The sequence below is a fragment of the Protopterus annectens genome, chromosome 2.part1, assembly GCF_019279795.1.
Source record: "Protopterus annectens isolate FY-2018-M chromosome 2.part1, PAN1.0, whole genome shotgun sequence".
Classification (NCBI taxonomy): Eukaryota; Metazoa; Chordata; order Ceratodontiformes; family Protopteridae; genus Protopterus; species Protopterus annectens.
This window is the reverse complement of record NC_056729.1, coordinates 1,446,104,343-1,446,128,568: the sequence shown is the minus strand read 5'-3', so window position 1 is coordinate 1,446,128,568 and position 24,226 is coordinate 1,446,104,343. Positions and strand designations below refer to the sequence as shown.

Below are 24,226 nucleotides of genomic sequence, written 5' to 3'. Positions count from 1 at the left end.
AGTATGGGACTTTGACCAAGAGGCCGCAGCACAAATGTCATCCAAGGACATCCTGGCCCAGAATGCCAAAAGTAGCTACTGACCTAGTAGAATGAGCTTTAATAGGCTTGGGAAGATCCCTGTGATTGCGTTTGTAAAGGTGAGCTATACAAGAAACTATCCAACAAGAAACTGACACTTTGGAAATGGCTCTGCCTCTCCTGGCCTGGGAAAAGGCTACAAAGAGCTGATCCGACTTTCAAAAATTCTCAGTCCTCTTTAAATAGAAACGTAACTGCCTATGGACATCTAGACAACAAAGTTGATACTCCCCTTTGTTTGAAAAGTTGGGAAAAAAGACGGGAAGCTAAATAGACTGATTTAGGTTAGTTTCTGAAGCTAATTTTGGAATGAACGAAGGACTGGTTCTAAAAGAGACCCTATCCTTGTGAAAAATCATGAAGGGGGGGCTTTATGCAAACAGCCTGCAATTCAGAAACCCTCTTGGCGGAAGTAATGGCCACCAAAAAGGCAGTCTTCCAGGATAGAAACTTAATATCACACTTCACAGCAGGTTCGAAAGGAGGTTGTGTCAGGGATTGCAGCACCAAGGTAAGATCCCAAGGAGGAGAAGGATCTTTGAAGGGAGGCTTAAGCAAGAATGCTCCCTTAAGAAAGGCTTTGCAGAACCTAGAAGAAAACATGGGACTAACTCCTGGGAGAAAGTTAGAAATAGCTGCTAATTGCAACTTAATCATCAAGAAGATCACTCCTTCCTGGAACAGAAAGAAAGAAAAGACAGAATGTCTAGAACTGGACCATTAAAGTGTTCAATGTTCCTCTGACGAGCCCAAAGACAGAACCTCTTCCATTTACTTGAATAAAACTTCTAAATGGGAGTGCCTTCGTTGAAGGTTGGGTGTCGGGCTGGCACCGTAAAAATCAACTGCCATTAGCGTACCGGCATTCTGCTGTGGCAACCCCTAACCGGGAAAAGCCGAAAGAAGAACAGTGGAAGGCTTCTGGAATGCTAAAATAATGTCCTTCACCAGGGAAGGCAACTTAACTTGACTGACCATTATTGGAACTGGAGGTACCAGGCTGTCAGCCTCAGGGATGTCAGGTCGGGAGGGGGAAGTCCTCATGGGTGGAAGATGAGATCCCAGACTGAATCTAATATCCAGGGCGGATATTTTAGATGAGACCAGAGGAGGGAGAACCACGTCTGACAAGGCAAGAAGGGGGCAATGAGGATGAGGTGAGCCTTCAGGTGACGGGCTTTCTGTAAAACTTTGGGAATTAGGGGCACTGGGGAATAAGCATACAGGAGTCCCAGTGGCCAATCATGAATCAGAGTATCCCTAGGTGACTCCCGCCATGGGGAGGTCAAGGCAAAGTATTTGCTACATTTGTGACTGGCTGGGGATGCAAACAGATCACAGCATGGAATAACCCATTGGTCAAAAATCTGGCTTGCCACTGACTGTTTCAGGGATCGCTCATGGGGACTCAGGATAAACCTGCTGAGCTTGTCTGCCAGCAAGTTGGAATCACTGGGGATATGCATTGCAAGAAGAAAGTGCCTGGATGACATTGCCCATCTCACACTCTCATGGCCTCTCTGCACAGCAGGTATGATCATGTCCCGTCCCCCCCCGCTTGCTGATGTACCAGACTATCACCATGTTGTCTGTCTGAATTGTTACAGTCCTAAGAGGGAGATAGCCCTGCAAAGCTCGCAATGACAGTAGGACAGCTCTCATCTCTAGGGACGTTGATGTGCAACTTGATCTCCAAGGGGGACCACATGCCTTGGACAGTCCTTCCCTGAAAATGCCCCACCCCCACCTTAAAAGGGAGCGTCCGTGGGCACCGTGGCTTGGGGTTGCGGGAGACAAAAAGGTCTCCCTATCAGAAGGTCCTTGGACCGGAGCCACCACAGTAAGTGATGCCGGCAGACTCGAGATATTCAGATTGGTATGGACATAGGGTGAAGATAAGCCGACCACTGTACGGTCAAGGTCCACTGAAGCACCTGCATGTGATACTTGGTGAGGTGAACCAACTAAATAGCCGCCATAAACCCAAGGGCTTGAAGAATTAGATGGGCAGGTACACTATCCCGATCCAGGAGGAGGAGAAACTGCTCCCAGATAGTGACTACCCTGTACAAGGAAAGAGCTACAGTCTCTGACACCATGTCCAGAAGGACTGCTATGAATTCCAGTTTCTGACACGGAGAAAGGTGTGACTTGGGAAGGATGACTGTAATGCCCAGATTATGAAACAGACTAAAATGAAGTCTGTGGCTAGAGAGAGCAGATGCTTTGTGAGAACTGTAAGGAGCCAATCTTCTAGGTATGGAAAGACCTGAAAAGCCTGCAGCTGGAGATGGGCTGCTACCACTGCCATACATTTGGTGAACACCTGGGGGACAGCACTAACGGAAGGGCAGGGCTCTGAACTGATAATGACTGGCCCCCAGCCAGAAGTGCAGGAATCTCATGGAGTGCCTGTCTATTTTTATGCGATAATACACATCCTTGAGCTCTATCGAGCACATCCAATCATCCTTGCACAGAAGTGGAAGGACAGACTGAACAGTGACCATCCGGAACTTCGACTTCTTGACTGACAATTTCAACTTGCTGAGGTTCAGAATGGGAATCAGGTCCCTTTTTCTTTTTTTTTTTGGACACTAAAAAGAAGCAAGAGTAAGTACCGGATCCTTGTTGTCCTATTGGGACCTTCTGGATGGCCTTTTTCTGAAGTAGGTCTTGCACCTCTGTGAGAGCCAACTCCCTTTGGCTGGGTGGTATGTTCAGGAGTGACTTTTGGATTGGTGGGTGATTCAAGGGTATAAAGTATCCCTTGGACACAATGTTTAGCACCCACTGGTCTGAGGTGATAGCAGCCAAAGCCAGGTAGTTCAAGAAGATACGACCCCCGACTACCTCTAAAGTCAGACAGTCGGGCAGCGCTTCAGGAGCACTGTGGGGGCTTCTCCGAGAAGGGGTCTCAGAAGCCTGATTCTGCAGATCTCCTGTGACTCTGGGGCGGCGTCTGCCATGAAATCCCCTTCCCTGGCTGGAAAAAGAGGATTCTTGAGGAGCATCCTGAAAGGAAGACTGAGTCCTGCGGAACCATAGCTTTTTACTACCCCTCTGAGTCTTAGAGAAGAAACGTTGGGGAGTAGAAAACTTGATTCAGACTGTGAAGAAACTGAGGAATGGCCTGAATGGGTAGAATGTCTGTGGTCCCTAGAGGGGGACCTACTAGACTTCTTCGGTTTCAAGACTCTGAAAGTGGCTGGGGGATTGATAATAATAACCGGCTCCAAGGCAGCCTTCGAATCCGAAGACACAGTTGGATCTGAGCATGCAAGAATCCCTACAGACAGATCTGACGAGGTCGTCAGAGCCAAGGGGGATTTTTTCCAATTGGATCTGAGGACCTACTAGTCTCCAAGGATTCGGATCCGGCAGCGGGAGCTGAAGACCCCGGAGCTGATGCCCCAGAGGTTGGGCTTGGATCCAGGGCACATGGGACAGAGAGCCTGGGGTGCTTAGCAGGGGAGTCCTGAGAGGAAGAAGGCTTCTTCTTGGGATCAGACGGGGCTTTGGAGGGAAGCCCAAGACCAAGGGACTCCCTTTAACAAGCCCTTCAAGGAGCAACTTATTTCTATGCTCTAGGAGAGCCCTAGGATTACACCTTGCACAAATATCGCATTCAGTCTCTAAATGGGGCTCTCCTAGACAGTAGACACACTGTTCATGAGTGTTGGCAGGAGCTAAATTCCAACTGCATGAGGAGCAACATCTGAAGCCTGAAAGTTTGTCAGACATGACCAAAACAAAGAACATAACCCTGCAACACACACACACACACACACACACACACACACACACATACACACACACACACACACAAAACAAGGGAGAAATAGAGGGGAAGTAAGGAAGGGAAAGGGTGAGGAAAAACCCTAATGGCCGGGGGGGGGGGGACTACTATTAAACTAGGAAAAACTATTGTACACTAGCTAACTAAACTAGACAGAGGGAAAAAGAGAGACAGAAAAGAAACCCCAAAAAGGCACTTAACTGAATTAACGAGCTCGAGCAGCACGTAACACATCCATTCACTAATCGCTGCAAACAAAATCTGAGGATTATGGGTAACAGGAGATCTGGGAGGGGAGGAGCTCGAGCTCAGGAGCTGCCACTCACTTTGCCGACTCGGATCCAATGTCGGATCAAAGACCCATCCATGATCAATAATGACAAGGATAGCATCAGATCACAACAATGATGATCCAGAGGGAAGCAGAATGTAAAAAAATAGGTTTACTATCAAAATGTGGAATGCCAAACCAAAATCTCGAAATGTACTCACCGTTTAGATCAAAATATCATAACTGATAAGCGCAATGGCCCCATTCATACCACCAAACTTTTGGAATCAAAGTCTGTGTTAGCATGTACATATTGCAGGAGGGCAAGCCCCCCCCTACACCCCCCACACCCCCTGCAACTTCAATATACCAACTCTGAAATTGGACTACACTGAGGAAAACAGGAAATTTCCACTCTCCACTGTACCACAATCTCCATTCACAATGCCAAACTCATAATAACGAATGCAGCTTCACATTTGTTATTATGGGTTGCAATATTGCAATTCGGCATTGCGAACCTTGAGAACCACGATTTCCACCAAACGGCAGTCGTACAATTGCCATTACAAATACTGATAGTAAACCAAAAAAATAAATCTGTTAGTCAGTCATTATGCAGAGAAAGCATTCAACAGAGTAAGCTGGGATTTTATGAGCAGGGCAAATAAAGCAGTTGTATTCCCCAAAATAATAATAAAATTAATTATGAGGATATATGAAGGTTCGGAGGGAAGTATTAAAGTGTGAGGCTTCCTCTCCAATAAGTTGTGTCTGAACAAAGGAAGCAGGCAGGAGTGTCCTCTTTCCCCTTTGCTACTTGCTTTACATTTCGAGCCACTGGCAAAAAAATAAGGGACTCAAAAATTCTAGGATATATTGGAATTGTAAGCAAGAGATGTTGGCTTTATTTGCAGATGACATTATTTTGTACTTGAAAAGTATATTTTGGTGGTGTTCAACATTTTAAGACAGTTTCAAATCTATATAAGATATAAAATTAATACAAAGGCTATAGCCATAAATTATGTACCCACACACAAATCAATTCAGCAATATCCACATTTATAGAGATATGATAAGATGAAGTATGTAGAAGTATGGATTAAAAGGGCTTATGTTATGGCAGCTAAGGATATGTGGCTAAAGATTAAACCAAAAAAAAACAATATATAGTCCGTTTATGAATATGTAAAGTAATATACAATCAATGAAAATACTTTTAATTTTATATACATGTCAGGCATACTTTTATTAATCAGAGAAGTACTGGGCAACAATTACTAAAGAGTTGAAGAAATTTATCTGTGATGGGAAAAGGCAAAGCTTAAGTGGGATAAACTGATTCTCCCAAAAAAACAAGGTGGTTTAGGATTGACTAATTGGAAAGGATATTTTAGAGCTATGTAGTTAAGGGACATAATACAGAACACAAGCAGAAGGTTATAATTTAAAGTGGAAAGGGATGATGACAAAGAAGGGGAGGGGAGTTCAAGAAATAAGGATAGAGTTGGATTTTATATGTACATCCATAAAGAGAATAACAGCAGCCATACAGAATATTAGAAAACTTTCTGCAACTTTATGAATATAAGAGCTAAGCCAACACAGGAATGGAGAAAGGAGATTTTGCCAATAGGGATGACTGCAAGATGCAGTACAGAAAAATAAGCAAGACAGGACTGGATTTTAATGGAGAAAACTGGCAAAGAAACCAAGTTACTGTGAGTAAATAACTACACAAAAAAGTTAATATTGGGGGAGGGTGAGACTAAGAAGTTTAGTCTGCAGGTTACAGACAGCCCTCCCTATCAGGGATTAACATCAGAGTACAATCAAGAAAAAAGGGACAAGGGGGCTATAAGTGAAAGACCTGCTCTGGCAGAGTATTTATTTGAATCTAGAACAACAGGAGAACAGGAATTGAGCAATTTATGTGATGTTGGGCTAAATTAGAGTTGTATAAAAAAGGAAATAGGTATGCAATGTATAATGTTTGCAATTAAAAAAGGTTAACGTGCTTTTTCTTCTTTTTTTTTATTAATGTATATGTGGCTATAATAATTTAATAAAGGTGTTAGAAAAAATATATGTGCTGATTTGCTAGTTCTCGGCTGAGGTGGCTTCTGTGTAGAGTCTGCATGTCCTCCCTGCGTTCATGTGGGTTTTCTCCGGCTGCTCCAGTTTCCTCCCATGTTTCAAAGATGTGTCTGGAGCATTTCTCCCCAAGCCTCTGCTGAAAATTGGCTTTGTTCCAATTCGGACTTTCCCCGTGAACAAAATGTTAAATAAATTTAAAAAATGTTCCATGGGGGACATCCTAGAAACATTATCTTGTGAGAATGAATGAGAAATTTCTCTATGTTTACTTGAAATTCCAGACTGAGAAAGAATCTGCAAAAATAAGGAAGCCATCATTGCTATACTGGACTCAGACCAAGACCTTAATCCCAGGGAGAACAATTCTCAGTTCCACGTACAACTCTTCAGGCTGTGCTGCAGAACTCAAGGAACTGCTTCACAGGTGCAGGCTAAGTATGATATGGTCCAACAGCTTGACCACGGCAGCATCATGAAAGCAACTGGGAAAGCACCAGTCAATATACCTGTAAGGTGTATACCTCCAGTGAGCAATCAAGGGCTAAAGACACATATCAGCTCATTTGCTTGTTAGTCAAGTGGGGGTTGACAGCATAAGATGCTAACACAATGAAAGGCATCTCTGGCTGTTCCATGCCACTGTCTGGGATCACATATAAGATTTTACCGCTGGTCACTCTACAGGGCACCACTGACAACTGCTATCTAAGCGAAATCACTGAAGCCTCTCACTTATTTCTTTTCCATCTTTCGGTAGTCAGGATGAAAAGCTGGCATTTACAAGGCAGCTTAAACAATGTGCTCCTCAATCAGTCAAAAGACCCAGTGATAGTACATAACCCGACATGCAATGTAGCAGCCATTACAACACTTGGAAGGCTTAAACTGCTTAATATAGGTATTTTTCTATGAATGTAAGTATCAGAATTTGAAATGTGCTAGTAACAGAAAAGGTATGGCTGAAATGCAAAGTATAGGGCCTAGGAATGCTCTCCTTGTTCTGTGCACAGTGACATTAAATGACCTACAGGAAGCAGAGTTACACCTCTTAGCATGAGGCTGGGACAGGAATAACAAGCTGAGGGATAGCAGACAAAGAAAAACTCAACAGACCTAATACAGAAGGTCAAAAAAACAGCAATATCATAATTTATATCAAAGCATATAAATAATGTTGTTAATTCAAGAAAAGCATTACAGAAAGTAACAAGGTACACAGCACTGAGGTTTGGGGGTACAATCAACATACTTTCTTATTAAAAAACAATTATCGTCACAATGGTACAATCATTTTGATGGTATTATGAAGCATGTACAACAGGCAAAATTCATATTAGACTACTCAGCTCCAGGGCACACAGGGAATGCAGTACTGACTGACCAAGATGATCTGGGATCAACTAGCAACCTAGTGCTGGAGGAGCCAATGAGGGAGAATGGGAATGAATAACTGATGATGACTCACCTATCCTAGGAGAAGAAAGGCAGCTAAGTCTATTGCTGCCCAGTGGAATCTGAGTGTAGAGTAAGTATCAGAGCAGCAACTGATGCCCAGAAATGGTATTATCTCACTAAGAGGAACATGTCACAGCCAGAGGTAGGCATGGGCAATAGCATCCAAGTGTGAGAGGATGCATACCAAACTTGTCCAGCTGCTGCTTGGATTTAAGGGTTAGCACTTCAGTAATAAAACAAGTAAATAAAAAAATAAACTATTACCTGTATCATGGAGTCCTGTGATTAGCTCTCACCATACAGAGAAGGAACAAGCTGAATGAGTCACTGGAGGACTGAAGTATGGAAAGCAAGGGGGAGAAAGTAGTAAAATGCTTATCAGATTTCCTTTTCCATCTCCAAGAGGAGATAAAATTGGCATTTCAGCTTCATTTCCTCCTTACTAAAGCATTTGCTTTGCGGCTGATAAGAAAAAGTTTAAGTATGTCTGGAGTGTATGCGTGCTGGGGGATGGGGGTCAAAGCAAATTTTACAAACCATTTTCCATGCTGATTATGTTGGCCTTCTCTGCAGCCTTTGCCTGGATTTATGAAATTTGCTATCAGACTATTTTTTTTTAACTAGCTTCCAAACTTTCAGCACCAAGGGCTAATGAAGAAATTACATTATTAAAGTTGAATTAATGTAAATAAATCAGTAGATCTTCATACTTACAACATAATCACAGAACAAAATAAGAGCTCCTCTTCTTACAATTTCTATATTGCACATGCTCAGTTTGGATTCAGACTTGCAGTCATTTTCTTCAGATATTTGTGGGCTCAGTAATTTGGTACTAGAAAGACTATGTCGTCTGTTGGAAGAAGGGAAAATATATGAATTACAACCAAAATTATAACTTGTCTGATTAAATATGGTTAAGCTTTATTATCATACTCACCAAGAAAGACACAATCTCAGAAATCTTAAATTTATAGGTATTATGTTATTGCCTTACAAAGATAATAACTGCACATGAATTCAGCAGTGTCCAAGACTTGAAAAAAAAAATGTTATCTACCATGACAAATAATGAAAATTACAGAGAATTACAAGCGACTGAGTTACATTACAACATTTACTCTGAGTGCATGAAAGCCTTACTGTCCAAAAAAATTATTATTCTATCACTGTTTTAATAATGTTTCACATTATTTCATTACTCCATCACTAGTTATCTTTCAACAATATAAATATAGTCATGAAAGAGCCTACTACAATATATTTTAAGATACCTCTTTTTAGCAGAAACCACAATTACAGTTTAGAGTTAGAAAGTATCAGGAAGTTGAAAGACTGGCCAACTGTGATAATTTTTGTCTATGAAATGATTTAATAACTTCAGATTTCTCCTTTCATTTATTTTGTTTTTCTATTTAACATTTGCTTACTGGGAAAGTCTGACTGGGACAAAGCCCATTTTCAGCGAAGGCCCAGGGAGAAATGCTCCAGACACGTCTTTGGAATGTGGGAGGAAACCGGAGCACCCGGAGGAAACCCATGTGAAATGCAGGGAGGATATGTAGACTCCACACAAAAGGCACTCCAGCCGAGAACTGAACAAAGAACCTATTGCTATGAGGTGACAATGCTAACCACTGCACCACCGGTGCTTCATTCTTACACTAAGCAGAAAATGAGACAAGGCATGAAGAACCACTATACTGGAACAGAATAAGCAGGGAGGTAATCAAACAAAAACATAAGATTAAGAAAAACATGTCAAATCCAAAAGGGAAGAAAGAAAGAAAGGGAGGAGAGGAAAGAGGTCTGCTGCAAATAGCTGTCATTTCTTCTTCGAAGCTATGATTACTAAAATACTGCTTCTATTTAAAAAAGGCTTCTGTATCACAATCATAACACTGTCTCAAGAAACATTTTTAAAAAAGCTTCCGAAAACATGGACTCTTGTGAGCCTTAGCGTTAGGGTACAACACAAGATCAATACATGAGAAGCGATCTAACTAAGGATGCTTATAAAGGGTCTATCATGACTGACAGATTTCTATTTCCCAGAATCCTCAGCAATGCTTTTTTGTTTGTTTTGCAGAAAACTTGATCTATACAAGCAGCTAACGTAATTTCAACACCTAACAATAAATCATGTAATTGTACTACTTGACCTCACTGATCTAACCATCAACTGAATAGTATGGCAAACCCTTGCTTATTTTTCATAGGTAAGTACTAGGCTATCTGCCCTTTTGGACCATTTTAAGCCCAGCTAGTTTCCATTTTTGTGCTCAAAATAACTTATCCCATTTGGTTATACACTGGGCTTACCCATCCCATCATCAATAATTATATATTACCCCACATGAGAATAACTAGGATCATACCAAAGATAATTTGAGGGGAGCCATATGTGGGAGAAAGCATTTAGAAGTTTCCTCTTTCCATTAGTACTACAGGGGGCAGTCCTCAGGTAAATTTTCTGTTTCCCATCCATATAACCTGCACTTTGAATATAGACATGGATGAATTTTGTTTTATGTGGTTGGGGAGTCTGTTAAAGAACAGCTGTATGCTCTGTGAGATATACCTGTCCCTCCAAACCATTCTCTTGATGTGGAAGAAGAGGTTTAGATCCCTAGACCAAGTATTTATGAAGTTATCTGAGTTGCTGATGTGCAGTAAATGTACCAGTAATGGGTTGGAGAATGCCCAGCATGCCAGAAACAGGTCATCTCTTCGCAGTCTGTAGGATACCAAGTATAGTAACAGGGCTTTCTCTTTTAGTAAGATTTAATATATCCTTAGTTGTTTGGTTAAGCAGCAAATTAAGGGACTACTTGTCAGCAATAACTTTCCTCAACTGTAATGCAGGCTGCAATTTTAACATTAACTGCATACTTTTTTTTACTACTTTTGAAGGCATAACAATGCCACTTAAACAAACTGTGAATAAAAGACTGGTCCCCACGAAAAGCCTTGTAGTGCTTATTTCCTTACAGATACCCATTTTCCAAACTTCTCTTTAAACTTCATCTCTCTTTCTTTCAACTGGGAAATCCAGTTGGAGTATTTGTTGTTAAGTATCACAGTTATTATTCAGTAAACTGTAGTCCACTGAGATGAAGGCTTTACAGAAATCTAAAAAAGCTATGTTGGCTTGTATCCCTGTACCTTGGTTGCTAGACACTAATATGGGGAAATTCAAATTGTTGTGTTTACAAATCTATATTCCCCTTTCAGCTTACATCATCACATAACTGATTAGTTATTTATATTGCTTTACCACTTTTGAACATTTAACCAGTATGTTGCCACACCACTTAATCACATATCTCAGAAGAAAGCATGTCCACAGACTCTCCTTTTATACAGACACCAAAGGGAAGTGGGTAGCGCAAGAAAACTAAAGCGGAAATCAATTCCTGATTCTGATGAAGCACAGTGAGGAAATCACAATTTTAATAAAGAAGACACAGCGTGCAAATGTAGCCACTCTTTACTGGTAACCACTCCAAAGGCTCCACTCCACTGGAAAATAGCAGGAAATACTTGCCACCGAGTATGATTTTGTCCCTTAACTATTGGGACATCTGTATCCACATGCTTAAACAGTTAATATCGTATGATTGTGGATACAATTGTTATCAGGTTCAGAAGTCGTCCCAATAGTTAAAGCATGAAAGCCCTTGACCTGACATTGTGTATTGTTTTACTCGTTTATTTTGGAATAAATACTTGTTTGAGCCTATATAATCGTTTATGGAATCATTTTATACTTGGTGGCAAGTATTTGGAGTGGAATCATAATTTTGAAAAATCTATAACATCAGAAATAAATATTTTACTCACATTGTGTATTCAGGTAGAAGGGGAAAGCAGGAAGTACACAAAAGGCAAAGCAGCACATTTTTACTACTAGTACTGCTGCAAGCAATAAAAAAAACAACTGTAAATTTGATCTGCCAGTGTCTGCCACTCTTGCTACTGCTCTACTATATTATTTTGTATGCTCTGTCAGTAAATGACAGGACTTGGTGAACCATGCCATAGCAGCAGTACTTGTTCCAGAGAAGGACAACATGATGATGTAGTACTAATTGAAACTGAAAAGAAATTGTAAAAAAAAAATGTAGACTATAAGCTGTCAAAACTCCTTCAAAGCTGGTGCCTGGGACTATAGCCTTATAACTGGGTCTATATCACATAGTCGGAACTGTCAAAACTACAACTATGTAAATATCGAACCCAAAAATTAAAAACTGAAAACTCCCAACACTCAGAACAGTGATTTTTTTCCCCAGGGAAAAAAAAAATCGCTGTTCTGGTATGAAATGCGGAAACACACGAACACTACATACTGTTACTAATGTGGGGGGCTGTGCCCCTCAAACCCCCCCTACTTAAATATACCAACTCCGAGATCACACCACAGTGGAGGAAATAGCAAAGCAGGGGAAACAGCCCACTGAATTCTTTCCCTGGAAAATAATTTGATGTTCTGCGGCTTCATTATTTTTAGACTTCGAACTTCCCAGTTCGAACTTTCGGCATTTGGACATTTGTGCTTTCGGACTTATGATATACACCCTTATAACTACTGGTGGTTCTGTCTTTTACTATTACAATGAGTTAGGGTTCCAAAGCATTAAATAAGAAGCATATGCAAAGAAATTCCATCCTGTATGTTGCTTATTGAGCTCCCACATCCTCACCCAGTGAAAAAGAACAACAACCTGAAAGGGCAAGTGCCACTCACGCCTGGTGGCACAATGCCTATTTCACTAACTGTTAACATCATTTTATTTAAAAAAAAACACTAGTGTTATGCCCGTGCACTGGCCCAGCAATCAAGGAGCCTCAATCCTCACCACTAACACAAGTGAGGGGCATCCATATAGGGAAAGGATAATAAATACACACACAGTAAAGTACAATTTCCCTTAAGAGCACACAGAGATCACAGTCAGTCTGGGGCTGGTTTCTCCCTTTCTCTCCAGGTCCCCAATAAGACTCCCCACTGGCACAGCTATAGGGTCCAGATCTCAGCCTAGTAGGCAAGCTAAAACCTCCAGCACCTTCTCTGTCAAACCAGTGCTTTGTGTCCCTGTCCAAGTAGCTGACACACACACACTTTGAGATAAGAGTTATACACAACCACACAGACACTCCTGGGGAAGGCTGGCACAGGTTCTCCAGCTGTGTCCCTTTTCTGCCCAGTCTAAAAGGTAGCACCAGCTGCCACAACCTACTAACATCAGCTACTCAAAGGCCCTTCTGAAAGGGTGTCCATTTACCGTGCAATATTATTATCCAAATGGTACGTGTGACTGAACAGTCAAGGCTTATTAGAGTGACTTGGTACAGTATCACTATATACATGCAATGTACTCTTAGAGCTTAAAATATCTCTACAAAAAACAGCCACAGTTGAAAGGTTTAAAAATATTTAATAATAAATAAAAACAGAAGACAATATTTCTTACTACAAAGGGCTAGTCAAGAGTTCAGAGATCACAGAGAAATACTTAAAATAATACAGTAGAAAATTTCTGACATCACAGAAAAACAAACTAGTCTAATCTTCCTATTTCCTAGCTATATCCAAGAGAAAACACAGTTCTAAATAACTTACATATAGAGCAAAGCAGTGCTGGTGATGCTGGATGTTCTCAAGACAAAATGCTCTGAGCTCCCTGATTCTCTCTTTTTAAATTGATAACACAGAGCTGCTTCACATGACATCATTCTTCACACTTCTCTGGTATTCCCAGGCTAACAGAAACTACATTTACATTCTATACGCTGGGTCAAAAACCAGAGCAATAACAGCTCCGAATTTTGAGATCAAAGACAATCATAAAATGCTTGACTTAGCTTTCTTACAGCAGAGTGCACTGTTTTTACACATTTACAGTTCAATATCCAATGCAGTCTTTTTACATTTAAGAGAACAAGCCTGTGGCTTACATTAATATTTATAAATGACAGAATTATCTACAAAATTCTATCTGGCAAAGCTGGCAGCCTTCACCTATTTTCACACATCTTCCCCCCTGGAGAACTCAAGCTAGTTTTTCAAGTGACCCTTGAGAAAAGTTGCTTGAGATGTTAGGTCTATCGGAGTATACCTTACCCCATTCCCTGTCTTGAGAGCCCATCTGTGCTGGCTGGCTAATATCACTCCAGTACTGCACTGACATATCATATGCTTGCAACCCTAGGCTCCATCTTAGCAACTTGGCATTTTGCTGGCTGGTTCTGTGTAACCATGTTAGGGGGTTGTGATCTGTCACTACAGTGAATTTTCTTCCATACAGATAAGGCTGAATTTTCTGCAGTGCCCACACTATAGCTACACATTCCTTTTCTACAGCTGCATTGCATTTCTCCCTGGGTTGGAGCCTACGACTGAGATAAACCACTGGGTGCTCTTCTCCCTCTGAAGGAATCTGGCTAAGTACAGCCCCCACCCCATGGTTTGAAGCATCCACCTGCACAACAAATTATTTTCTGTAATCTGGACTGGCTAACATAGGAGGTCCTGTATCCACCTGGTGCTGCACCAGGTGGATGCACCCTGGTTTCCAAGTGAACATGTCCCCAAACTCCTGTAACACTGCTCGGATTTCTCGAACCTGGGTAGGAGATAGCTGCTGAGACATTGCTACCCCTTCCACTGAGGTGTCAGTCCGAGCCTCACTGTGGAGATCAGTCACCAGATCTCCCCTCAGACTCCTCCTGCAATCCACTGCAAATGCTCAGCATAAGGGCCTCCCTATCATGGTAAGGTTACATCATGTTAACAAGGTACAATTTGTGCTCCTGCCTTCTGCCTAGCAGTTCCACCATGTAGTTAACATCACTTACCTTTCTTAGCACCTTGTACGGTCCCTCCCAAGCTTATTGCAGCTTGTTGTGTCTGACAGGAATGAGAACCATTACCTGCTGATCTACAGCATACTCTCTAGCTCGAGGAGTCCTGTCATACCACACCTTTTTCTGTTGTTGGGCTACTGCCAGATTCTTCTGGGCCAAGCCCATGAGTTCCCTGAGCCTTGTCCTGAGGTTTAGGACATATGCCACAACAGACTCCTTGTGATGTTCACACTCACCTTCCCACTCATCTCGAATTAAATCCAGAGGTCCCCTCACCCTATACCCATACAACAACTCAAAGGGTGGAAAAAACGTGGATTCCTGGGGAACCTCTCTGTAAGCAAACAACAGATGGGACAAATATTTGCCCCACTCCCTTTTGAACTGGTCTGCAAATGTCCGTAGCATGGACCTGATTGTAGAGTTTAACCTCTCAACAAGACCATTAGTCTGGGGATGGCAGGGGGTGGTCTTCAGGTGCTTCACTCCCATAGTACTTTCCACAGAAAAGCCAGCAGGTCTGACATGAAATTGGCACCTATGTCAGTCAGTATTTCTCTTGGGAAACCTACCCTGCTGAAAATCTCTAACAAAGCATTTGCCACCTTTTCTGCCTCAATGGAGGACAGAGCCACTGCCTCAGGGTATCATGTAGTATAATCCACTACCACTAGGATATACTTTTTCCCTGTGGAACTTGGGGTATTCAGAGGACCCACAATATCCATAGCTAACCTCTGAAATGGCTCCTCAATCACAGGCAAAGGCATCAAAGGAGCTCTCACCTTGTCTCCTGCCTTGCCTACCTTTTGGCACTGCTCACAGGTCCTGTAGTAACCTGTTACATCTCTGGAAATTCCAGGCAAGTAGAAGTTTTGCATAATGCGTCTCTTTTGTATGTTTTATGCCCATATGACCTGCAAAGGGAATATCATGGGCTATGGCTGGAAGCGCCAGATGGTAGGCCCTAGGCTCTACCAGCTGTTGTACCCTCTCACCTTCTAGCCTTCCCTCAGGGGTCCACTCTCTATACAGTAACCCTTTGTCCCAGTATACAGATTCTCCCCTTCCCTTGAGAATCAGGTCCCTCACTAACTATCTGCCTCAGGCCTTGCAATGTAGGGTCTGAGAGCTGAGCCTGTCTCAACTCTCTCTTTGTAACCCTTCCCAGCTCCCCTTCCACAGGAAGTCTGGCATCCTCTGACAGTGGTGCCTCACTGTCAGCCTGGGTACTACTACTCATCTCTACCTTTGCAGTCACTCCGTCTAAGGGAACATCAGTACCCACAAGCAGCTGTGGCTCACATTCAGTCTCACTGCTACAGAGTAGCTTGCCCCCCTGAAGTAACCACCTCACCAGTCCTGGCTGTAAGTATGCAGTCTGTCTGGGTCTCCCCCAGGCTACCAGACCCATGTGCTTGTCTCCTAGCCTGACTGCATGTAACTGCATAAGCACATGGTACTGCCTCATCCAAATCCTTCCCTATCAGGACATCTGCAGAATGGTAGTCCGGTACCTTTGTTGTTTCAAGACAACCTACTATTGGCATTTTGTCTTTCCCACTTACTGGCTCTCTCAACCTTTGTTCCCCACCTTGCCTCCCTGAACATCCTAATGCCACATGGCCCCACCGGTTGCATTCAAAACATTTAACCCTAGGTCCTGGACATGTACCTGGAATAGTGGTTTCCCCTGCTACTGGTAGATTCTGTTGGGGCAGTCTGTGCTGCCCACGATCGGTTCCTTTAGACTCATAAGCAGTACTGGGGGTCCCTTTTCCTGTGCAGGGATGCCCTGTTTGCTAGCTACAGGTCTCGCTTCTTCCTCAGCTCATCTGAAGTAGCACATTGTCTATCAGCTAATCAGATCCTTATATCCTCAGGCAAAGTGATAAGGGCTTGTTCCCTCCCCAAAAAGTCTGCCAGCACTTTAAAAGTGGTGACATGACATCCACTCACACACCTATGAAAATAAGTGTTCAGTTCAGCAACATATTCACACACATTTTCATCTGCCTTGAGTCTATGCTCACAAAGCTTTTTCCTATACGTTTCAGGTGTTAGCTTAAAACATTCTAACAAGTGATTTTTAACAGCAGTATAATCAAAATATTCACAATCAGCAAGTTTAGACAACACAGTTACAGCCTTACCATGGAGTAAGGGGGTCAGGAACTGTACCCAGAGCCTTTGGTCAACATCATACTGTTTACATACCCTCTCAAACATATGAATGAAACTATCAAAATTATCCCCCTCTTTAAACTGCTGAAGAAATTTACTGACCTTTTGTGCTTCTGGGGTCCAATTACTCCCTTCCCCATTACCTGCATGACTCTGGCGAACAGTCCCCATCTCCTTCTCATGCTACCTCTGCCTATCCTTTTCCTCAGCTTCCAGGCATAGCAGTTTCTTATTCTCCCCAACCTGCAGACATCTCAGTCTGTCAGCTGCTTCTATTTCCAAATGCCTGGCCTCCAACTCAAGTCTCTTTAGCGCCAGATGGATTTTTAAGTCCTCTGCAGAAAGGTTGAGCTGTCCATTCTCTGAGGGTGGTACATCTCCACTGCCAGTCTGATCGTCATCCTGGTTGCTGTTTTCTGAAGCAGCTGTGACCAAAGCTGCAATCATGTCTGCCTTAGTCAGGTTTTCATGCACCAGTCCCCTAGCCTGGCACATCTCAGCCAGCTGGCTCCTTGTCAGCTTTCCATACTCCTCTGCTGACATGCTGCCTGCTCTCCCTCACTAACTAAGCTAACAAAAGAAATAAAACAATTGTGATCTGAACTCTGATTATTCACTGTGTGGCTGATTTAGAGTACAAATCACCTTCAGTGATCACTGTACACAAGCTACGGGAATTCACTGTACCCACACCACTACAAGCCAATTAGTATTTGCCAACCAATTAATATGTGCTGTGGATATCCCACCACTGCCAAACAATTAATATGTGATGCCCATGCACTGGCCCAGCATACAAGGAGCCTCAATCCTCACAACTAACACCAGTAAGGGGCATCCATACAGGGAAAGGATAATAAATACACACAGTAAAGTACAATTTCCATTAAGAGCACACAGTGATCACAGTCAGTCTGGGGCTGGTTTCTCCCTTTCTCTCCAGGTCCCCAATAAGACTCTCCACTGGAACAGCTATAGGGTCCAGATCACAGCCTAGTGGGCAAGCTAAAACCTCCAGCACCCTCTCTGTCCAAATAGTGCTGTGTGTCCCTGTCCAAGTAGCTGACACACACACACTTTGAGATAAGAGTTATTATATACAACCATGCAGACACTCCTGGGGAAGGCTGGCACAGGTTCTCCAGCTGTGTTCTTTTTCTGCCTAGTCTAAAATGTAGTACCAGCTGCCACCACCCACTAATATCAGATACTCAAATGCCCTTCTGAAAGGGTGTGTAATTACGACTGTCCAATATTATTATCCAAATGGTAAGTGTGACTGAACAGTCAAGGATTATTAGAGTGACTTGGTACAGTATCACTATATACATGCAATGTACTATTAGACAGGGGCGGCCCGTGCTATTGGACTGCAGCCCCCCCCCCCCAGCTGTAAAAAAGAAAGAAGAGAAAATAAAACAGAAAAGAAAATAAAAAACGATCACAAATAGCGGACCTTCGTGCATGCGCACTAGCAGCATTTCCGATATCCGGACTGTTGCTGAGACAGTCTGGAGCATGCACAGACTGTCTCAGCAGCAGTCCAGATTAAGAAACATTCAAGAGCAGAGATCCCAGAAGTCTATGCAGTTGTAACTGCATAGACTGTCACTGGAAAGGGATCGGACACGGACTGCAACTTCGGTAGTCTGGGAGTCTCGTCTGGGGAAGAACATGTCGCGGGCTGTGGTGGATTTAATGCTCCAACGGACGTAGGGAAGGATGTAGTGCGCGGGCGGGCTTGTAGTGCTCCAACGGCTGTGGATTTAATGCTGCAACGAAGGGATCTACATCTATCCAGGTAGGGTGTGTGTGTGTGTGTCTGTATAAAATGCCCCAGGTGCTACATGGTGGTGGGTAGAGAATAAGGCTTGAACCCTGTACCTTGGGCCCAGGTGGCAAGAGCCTGAAATCCCTACCCACCACCATTTGTAAAAATGTTGCAGATTTTTCCCTCATACTTGCTCTGTTCCTCATAAAATCTGTGGTTTCTGTATTTTTGTGTCCTTGCAGTGGTAGCATTGTTGCCTGACAGCTACATGTTCTGGTTTGATTCTTGGCTGGGGTGCCTTACCTTCTGTGTGGAGTCTGTATGCCATCCCTGTTTTTGTTTCCTCTAGTGTCCTCCCATCTTACAAAGATGTGTCTGTCTGGAGTGTTTCTCCCAGGGCCTCTGCTAAAAATTAGCTTTTGTTCCAAGTCAAACTTTCCTGGTTAACAAATGTTAAAAATGACACGCATTTGAATATCAGACTTCATATTCTTCAGAAAGTGCATGGTAACACAAAAGCTTTTATTCTAGCAATTTTCTAAGTGTATAAGATGGATATTTGAAATTTGTCCCTATTTTTGGGACTGTATTCCCCCATTATTGGCTTCATCCAGGTTTTGTGCTAAGGTTGAGAGCTATGGTAAGAACTGAATTCACTGAATATGTTTGGGGGCTATATTCCCCCATTACTGGCTTTGTCCGAGTGTTTTTTGCTAATAGGTTGAGAGCTATGGTGAGAACTGAATTCACTGAATGTTTGGGGGCTGTATTCACCACACATTACTGGCTTTGTTCAGGTGTTTTGTGCTAAGAGGTTGACAGCTGTGCTATGGTGAGAACTGAATTCACTAAATGGTAGCCATTTAAGTTTCCGTCTTCCTCTTTAACAAAACAGCTGATATGGCATAGTGGTATTTTGCTCTGACTGTTTTGCACAGGGTCCCCTGGGTTCAAGACGTGGCAGTGAAATGTATGGTGGTAACACAGCATTTTATTCTAGCAACTTTCCAACATTATACAAGCAATGTTTAAAATGTGTCCCTGGTTTTTGACCTTTTGTCCCCCCCCCTCCCCCCAATAAATTTTGGCTTTTTCCAGATTTCTTGTGCTGCAAAGTTCAGAGATACAGCTGAGTGTCGAGTAGATTTTACAAGGAGCTGAGAGCTGCATGGTTTAGTGCTGCTTATGCCAAGTCATCTTGCATTGTTAATAGCACAACAGGTAGTGTACTTGCTTTTGATGCAGAAGGCTGTGGGTTCTACTCCCACAATAGGCAGATGCATTGCTGATACTGTACTGTGTTGTAAAGGGGGTGGATGCTGCAGTCCTTTTTGGCAAAAATACCTAGTAACTATGAACCTGTTATCAGTTTGCTATCAATTCCCTATTGCTGTATTACTAGCTTGTCATTTTTTTAATGCATGCAACATAGGTAATTTATTCTTCAAGGGCAACAGGCACTTTATTTGTAGATGGAACAATGACATATAAAGTTGTTTGCTAGCAGCAACCTCTTTATTAGTTAAAGATTTCTTTAATGTGGATTTTACTACTTCAGAGATTGTGCATATTTACTGATACTGGTGGACTATAGAAGGTTGAGTAGACTTTTATGATGGAAATGTTCTGAATTGGGCAGTTTTGTCATTGGTGTATGCATTTTGTTTCATTGTTTACTGGAAAAATGTTCAAAACAATAAATTTAAAATGTCCTCTAACAACTGTACTGTATTGTACAAGGAATATAATGTAATACAGTCAGGAAGGTGTATCAAAGAGCATGTGTATGTTTCATGTTCAAGGGGCCTATGATTTTGAAAACAGCCCAGAGTTAATCTTTATCTGCCACTGGCAAAATGTATTTTCTTTTAATGTGGGTTTCAATGTTGTTTCAATGCATGGGAGTTTCAAGGGCAGAGAAGTTTTAATGCTAAGTCTATCATTGTGAGACTGCATTGCTTTGTTTAACAGATATCTATTAGGGTTTGTGCTGTAAAATGCAAAATAAAACTTTCAAATGAAATCTAAATCATCGCAGAAGTAAAGCAGTATGCACATTACAGTGTTTATGGTAAATGGGGCAAAATAACCAAGGAATGGGACATTGGAATGGCTGCAAGGGGGAGGCTCCATTCGACCATGATTTTGTGAGGGGGGGGGTAGCAAACTCAGACAGCCCCAGTTGAACTATACCTCTCAGTTGTCCATATGTTTGCAGAATGAATAGATATTTGCTTCTTATTTTTGGTTTGTTCCTCATAAAATTTGTGGTTTTCTAGCAAATCATTTAGGAATGAAGTCACTAAATGACAGACATTGAGTTTCAGACGTCATAACCTTCAGAAAAATGCATGCTAATGCAAGACCTGTTATTCTATCAACTGTCTTAAGTTTATACAAGAGCAATTTTTAGTAGTGTTTGCATGTTCCCCCAATATATTTGGCCTTGTCCAGATTTCCTGCATTAAGAGGTTGAGAGGTATGTGCAAATCGCTTTGTAGAATTAGGAATATCCAAACCTCTCCATTGTCCCCAATTTTGGCTCAAAATGTTGCTCTCCCCTAATAATCCCTCCTCAAAAAGGCAATTTTGGAAGAAAATGTGGAGGGTTTACAATTATATATAACTGTAATGATCAGAGTTACAGATTACTTTTATTTCAGAAATGCATGTAGATGCTCTTATTTTGTTAGCTGCTCAAGTTAACAGTGTTAATATTAAAAAGGTGTCCCTTTTTTGACAGGTTCCCAGCTGTATTGTGTGGCAACTTTATATTTTTGCATCACATTTTGGTCTGTAAAATTGTGGTTTTTCTGGCATATTAGTGGCAAGTAATTAAAGACTGAAGTTAGAAAATAACAACAGACATTTGAGTTTCAGATTTCATACCCTTCAGAAAATTCGTACTAATGCAAGACCTACTACTGTTCTATTATCTAAGTTAATAAGAGCAATATTTAAAAATTGTCCTTATTTTTGGGCCTGTGTCCCACTTCTAGTTCTATGTATGGCTTTGTCTAGATTTCTTGCTCTGAAGTTGAGAGGTATGAGTGTCAGAGCCATCACTGTCAGCCAGAGACATTTCAAATTGTGAAATACTTGTTGCATCCCACTCCCCCATTGTAGTGGCTCTGGATGTGTCCAAGGAAGGCAAGGAGCAATTATGCAGTGTAAGTGTGCAAAGTATTCCCCCATCCAAGGTAGACCACAAGTATGACCGTGGCTTTTCATCTGTCTTTGATTTTGAAGAATGTTCTGGTTTTCTGTCATATTTTTATACTGTTGATTTATGCTTCTTATTATTCAGGAAATGCATGCTGTCACAGTGCCCTGTTGCTCTGTTTAAGCAGCAATGATTTAATGACCATCTGGTAAGCTTGTCAGAGATTGTAAGATGCAAGTAAGCTTTAATAAGCATACTGCTAAAGAATTACCAGCATTGAAAGCCTTTTCGTTGTTGCCATGTCGAGAATATTTACATAACTAGATAATGTATAAGCCTCGGGTATTGAAATGCATATGACAGTATTTGTAATAAAAGGACAAGATTACAGTATTTTCAGAAGCTCATTACATTTGTTGGAGACTTGCAGTCATCTTTTGCTGGAGACTTGCAGTCATCTTTGCAGGCTTACCCGTAAACTAAACAGAGTGCCAATCTATCATGTGTGGTCCATAACTTGTGCAGGAATCCTTTAAGCAATTTATCTTGAGCTTGTTTCTTGTTTGCTGTTCATTTTTTACTTTGATCATGTCTTCTCCATGAAACAAGTAGATAGTTGTGTCAGGCAGCAGGTCTTTTTTGTATGAGAAACATTTTTACAAGTGGGGGTATCACAGAGATTGCTACTTTCAGCATGTTACTTGGTAATTTTATAAAGCTGAATATAAATTATAATTAGAACTGCAGTGCAAGGAGTAGTGGTTTGAGTTGAGTGCTGCTTGTTTTTTTATACTTGATTTTGACTGGCATTCCAGTAATGTATTTAAAAAGTAATTTATTTTTTCATGCCTCACAACCTGTTTCCATCTGGATATTAAGTAAGTTGTCATGTAGCCAATGTATTAAAATATTTTTTCTTCTACACTTCATTTTGTCTTGATTGGACTCTCGTAATGACTGTTTGGCACCCAGGGCAGCGTATTTAATTAAAGTTCCAGTTGTTGTGGTTTTGAGCATAGCCCCACCCCCTTTCTAGTTGGTCACACCCCTCCCCATTGGCCCCACCCATTCAGCTGTCTCCTGCAGCCCTCATTTAATTGGAAGTCACCAGCCGCCACTGCTATTAGAGCTTAAATTATCTCTACACAAAACAGCCACAGTTGAAATGTATGGCCCAGCATACAAGGAGCTTTTGACTTGGATAATAAATACACACAGTAAAGTACAATTTCCATTAAGAGCACACAGTGATCACAGTCAGTCTGGGGCTGGTTTCTCCCTTTCTCTCCAGGTCCCCAATAAGACTCTCCACTGGAACAGCTATAGGGTCCAGATCACAGCCTAGTGGGCAAGCTAAAACCTCCAGCACCCTCTCTGTCCAACCAGTGCTGTGTGTCCCTGTCCAAGTAGCTGACACACACACACTTTGAGATAAGAGTTATTATATACAACCACGCAGACACTCCTGGGGAAGGCTGGCACAGATTCTCCAGCTGTGTTCTTTTTCTGCCTAGTCTAAAATGTAGTACCAGCTGCCACCACCCACTAATATCAGATACTCAAATGCCCTTCTGAAAGGGTGTGTAATTACGACTGTCCAATATTATTATCCAAATGGTAAGTGTGACTGAACAGTCAAGGATTATTAGAGTGACTTGGTACAGTATCACTATATACATGCAATGTACTATTAGACAGGGGCGGCCCGTGCTATTGGACTGCCGGACTGCAGCCCCCCCCCCCCAGCTGTAAAAAAGAAAGAAGAGAAAAGAAAATAGAAAAGAAAATAAAAAACGATCACAAATAGTGGACCTTCGTGCATGCACACTAGCAGCATTTCCGATATCCGGACTGTTGCTGAGACAGTCTGAAGCATGCACAGACTGTCTCAGCAGCAGTCCAGATTAAGAAACATTCAAGAGCAGAGATCCCAGAAGTCTATGCAGTTGTAACTGCATAGACTGTCACTGGAAAGGGATCGGACTCGGACTGCAACTTCGGCAGTCTGGGAGTCTCGTCTGGGGAAGAACATGTCGTGGGCTGTGGTGGATTTAATGCTCCAACGGACGTAGGGAAGGATGTAGTGCGCGGGCGGGCTTGTAGTGCTCCAACGGCTGTGGATTTAATACTGCAACGAAGGGATCTACATCTATCCAGGTAGGGTGTGTGTGTGTGTGTCTGTATAAAATGCCCCAGGTGCTACATGGTGGTGGGTAGAGAATAAGGCTTGAACCCTGTACCTTGGGCCCAGGTGGCAAGAGCCTGAAATCCCTACCCACCACCATTTGTAAAAATGTTGCAGATTTTTCCCTCATACTTGCTCTGTTCCTCATAAAATCTGTGGTTTCTGTATTTTTGTGTCCTTGCAGTGGTAGCATTGTTGCCTGACAGCTACATGTTCTCTGGTTTGATTCTTGGCTGGGGTGCCTTACCTTCTGTGTGGAGTCTGTATGCCATCCCTGTTTTTGTTTCCTCTAGTGTCCTCCCATCTTACAAAGATGTGTCTGTCTGGAGTGTTTCTCCCAGGGCCTCT

At 42.2% G+C, this 24,226-nt stretch overlaps 1 protein-coding gene across 4 annotated transcripts in view; it reads right to left on the bottom strand.

Annotated features, from left to right (window-relative positions):
- The window catches only part of HTT (huntingtin), a 4,811,037-nt gene that overhangs the window by 1,585,838 nt on the left and 3,200,973 nt on the right, over positions 1-24,226 (bottom strand). For all 4 annotated transcript variants that reach the window (XM_044062924.1, XM_044062926.1, XM_044062925.1 and 1 more), the window contains one exon: positions 8,420-8,558. In XM_044062924.1, the coding sequence (XP_043918859.1) occupies positions 8,420-8,558 (139 nt within the window). The remainder of the gene's footprint in view (positions 1-8,419; positions 8,559-24,226) is intronic.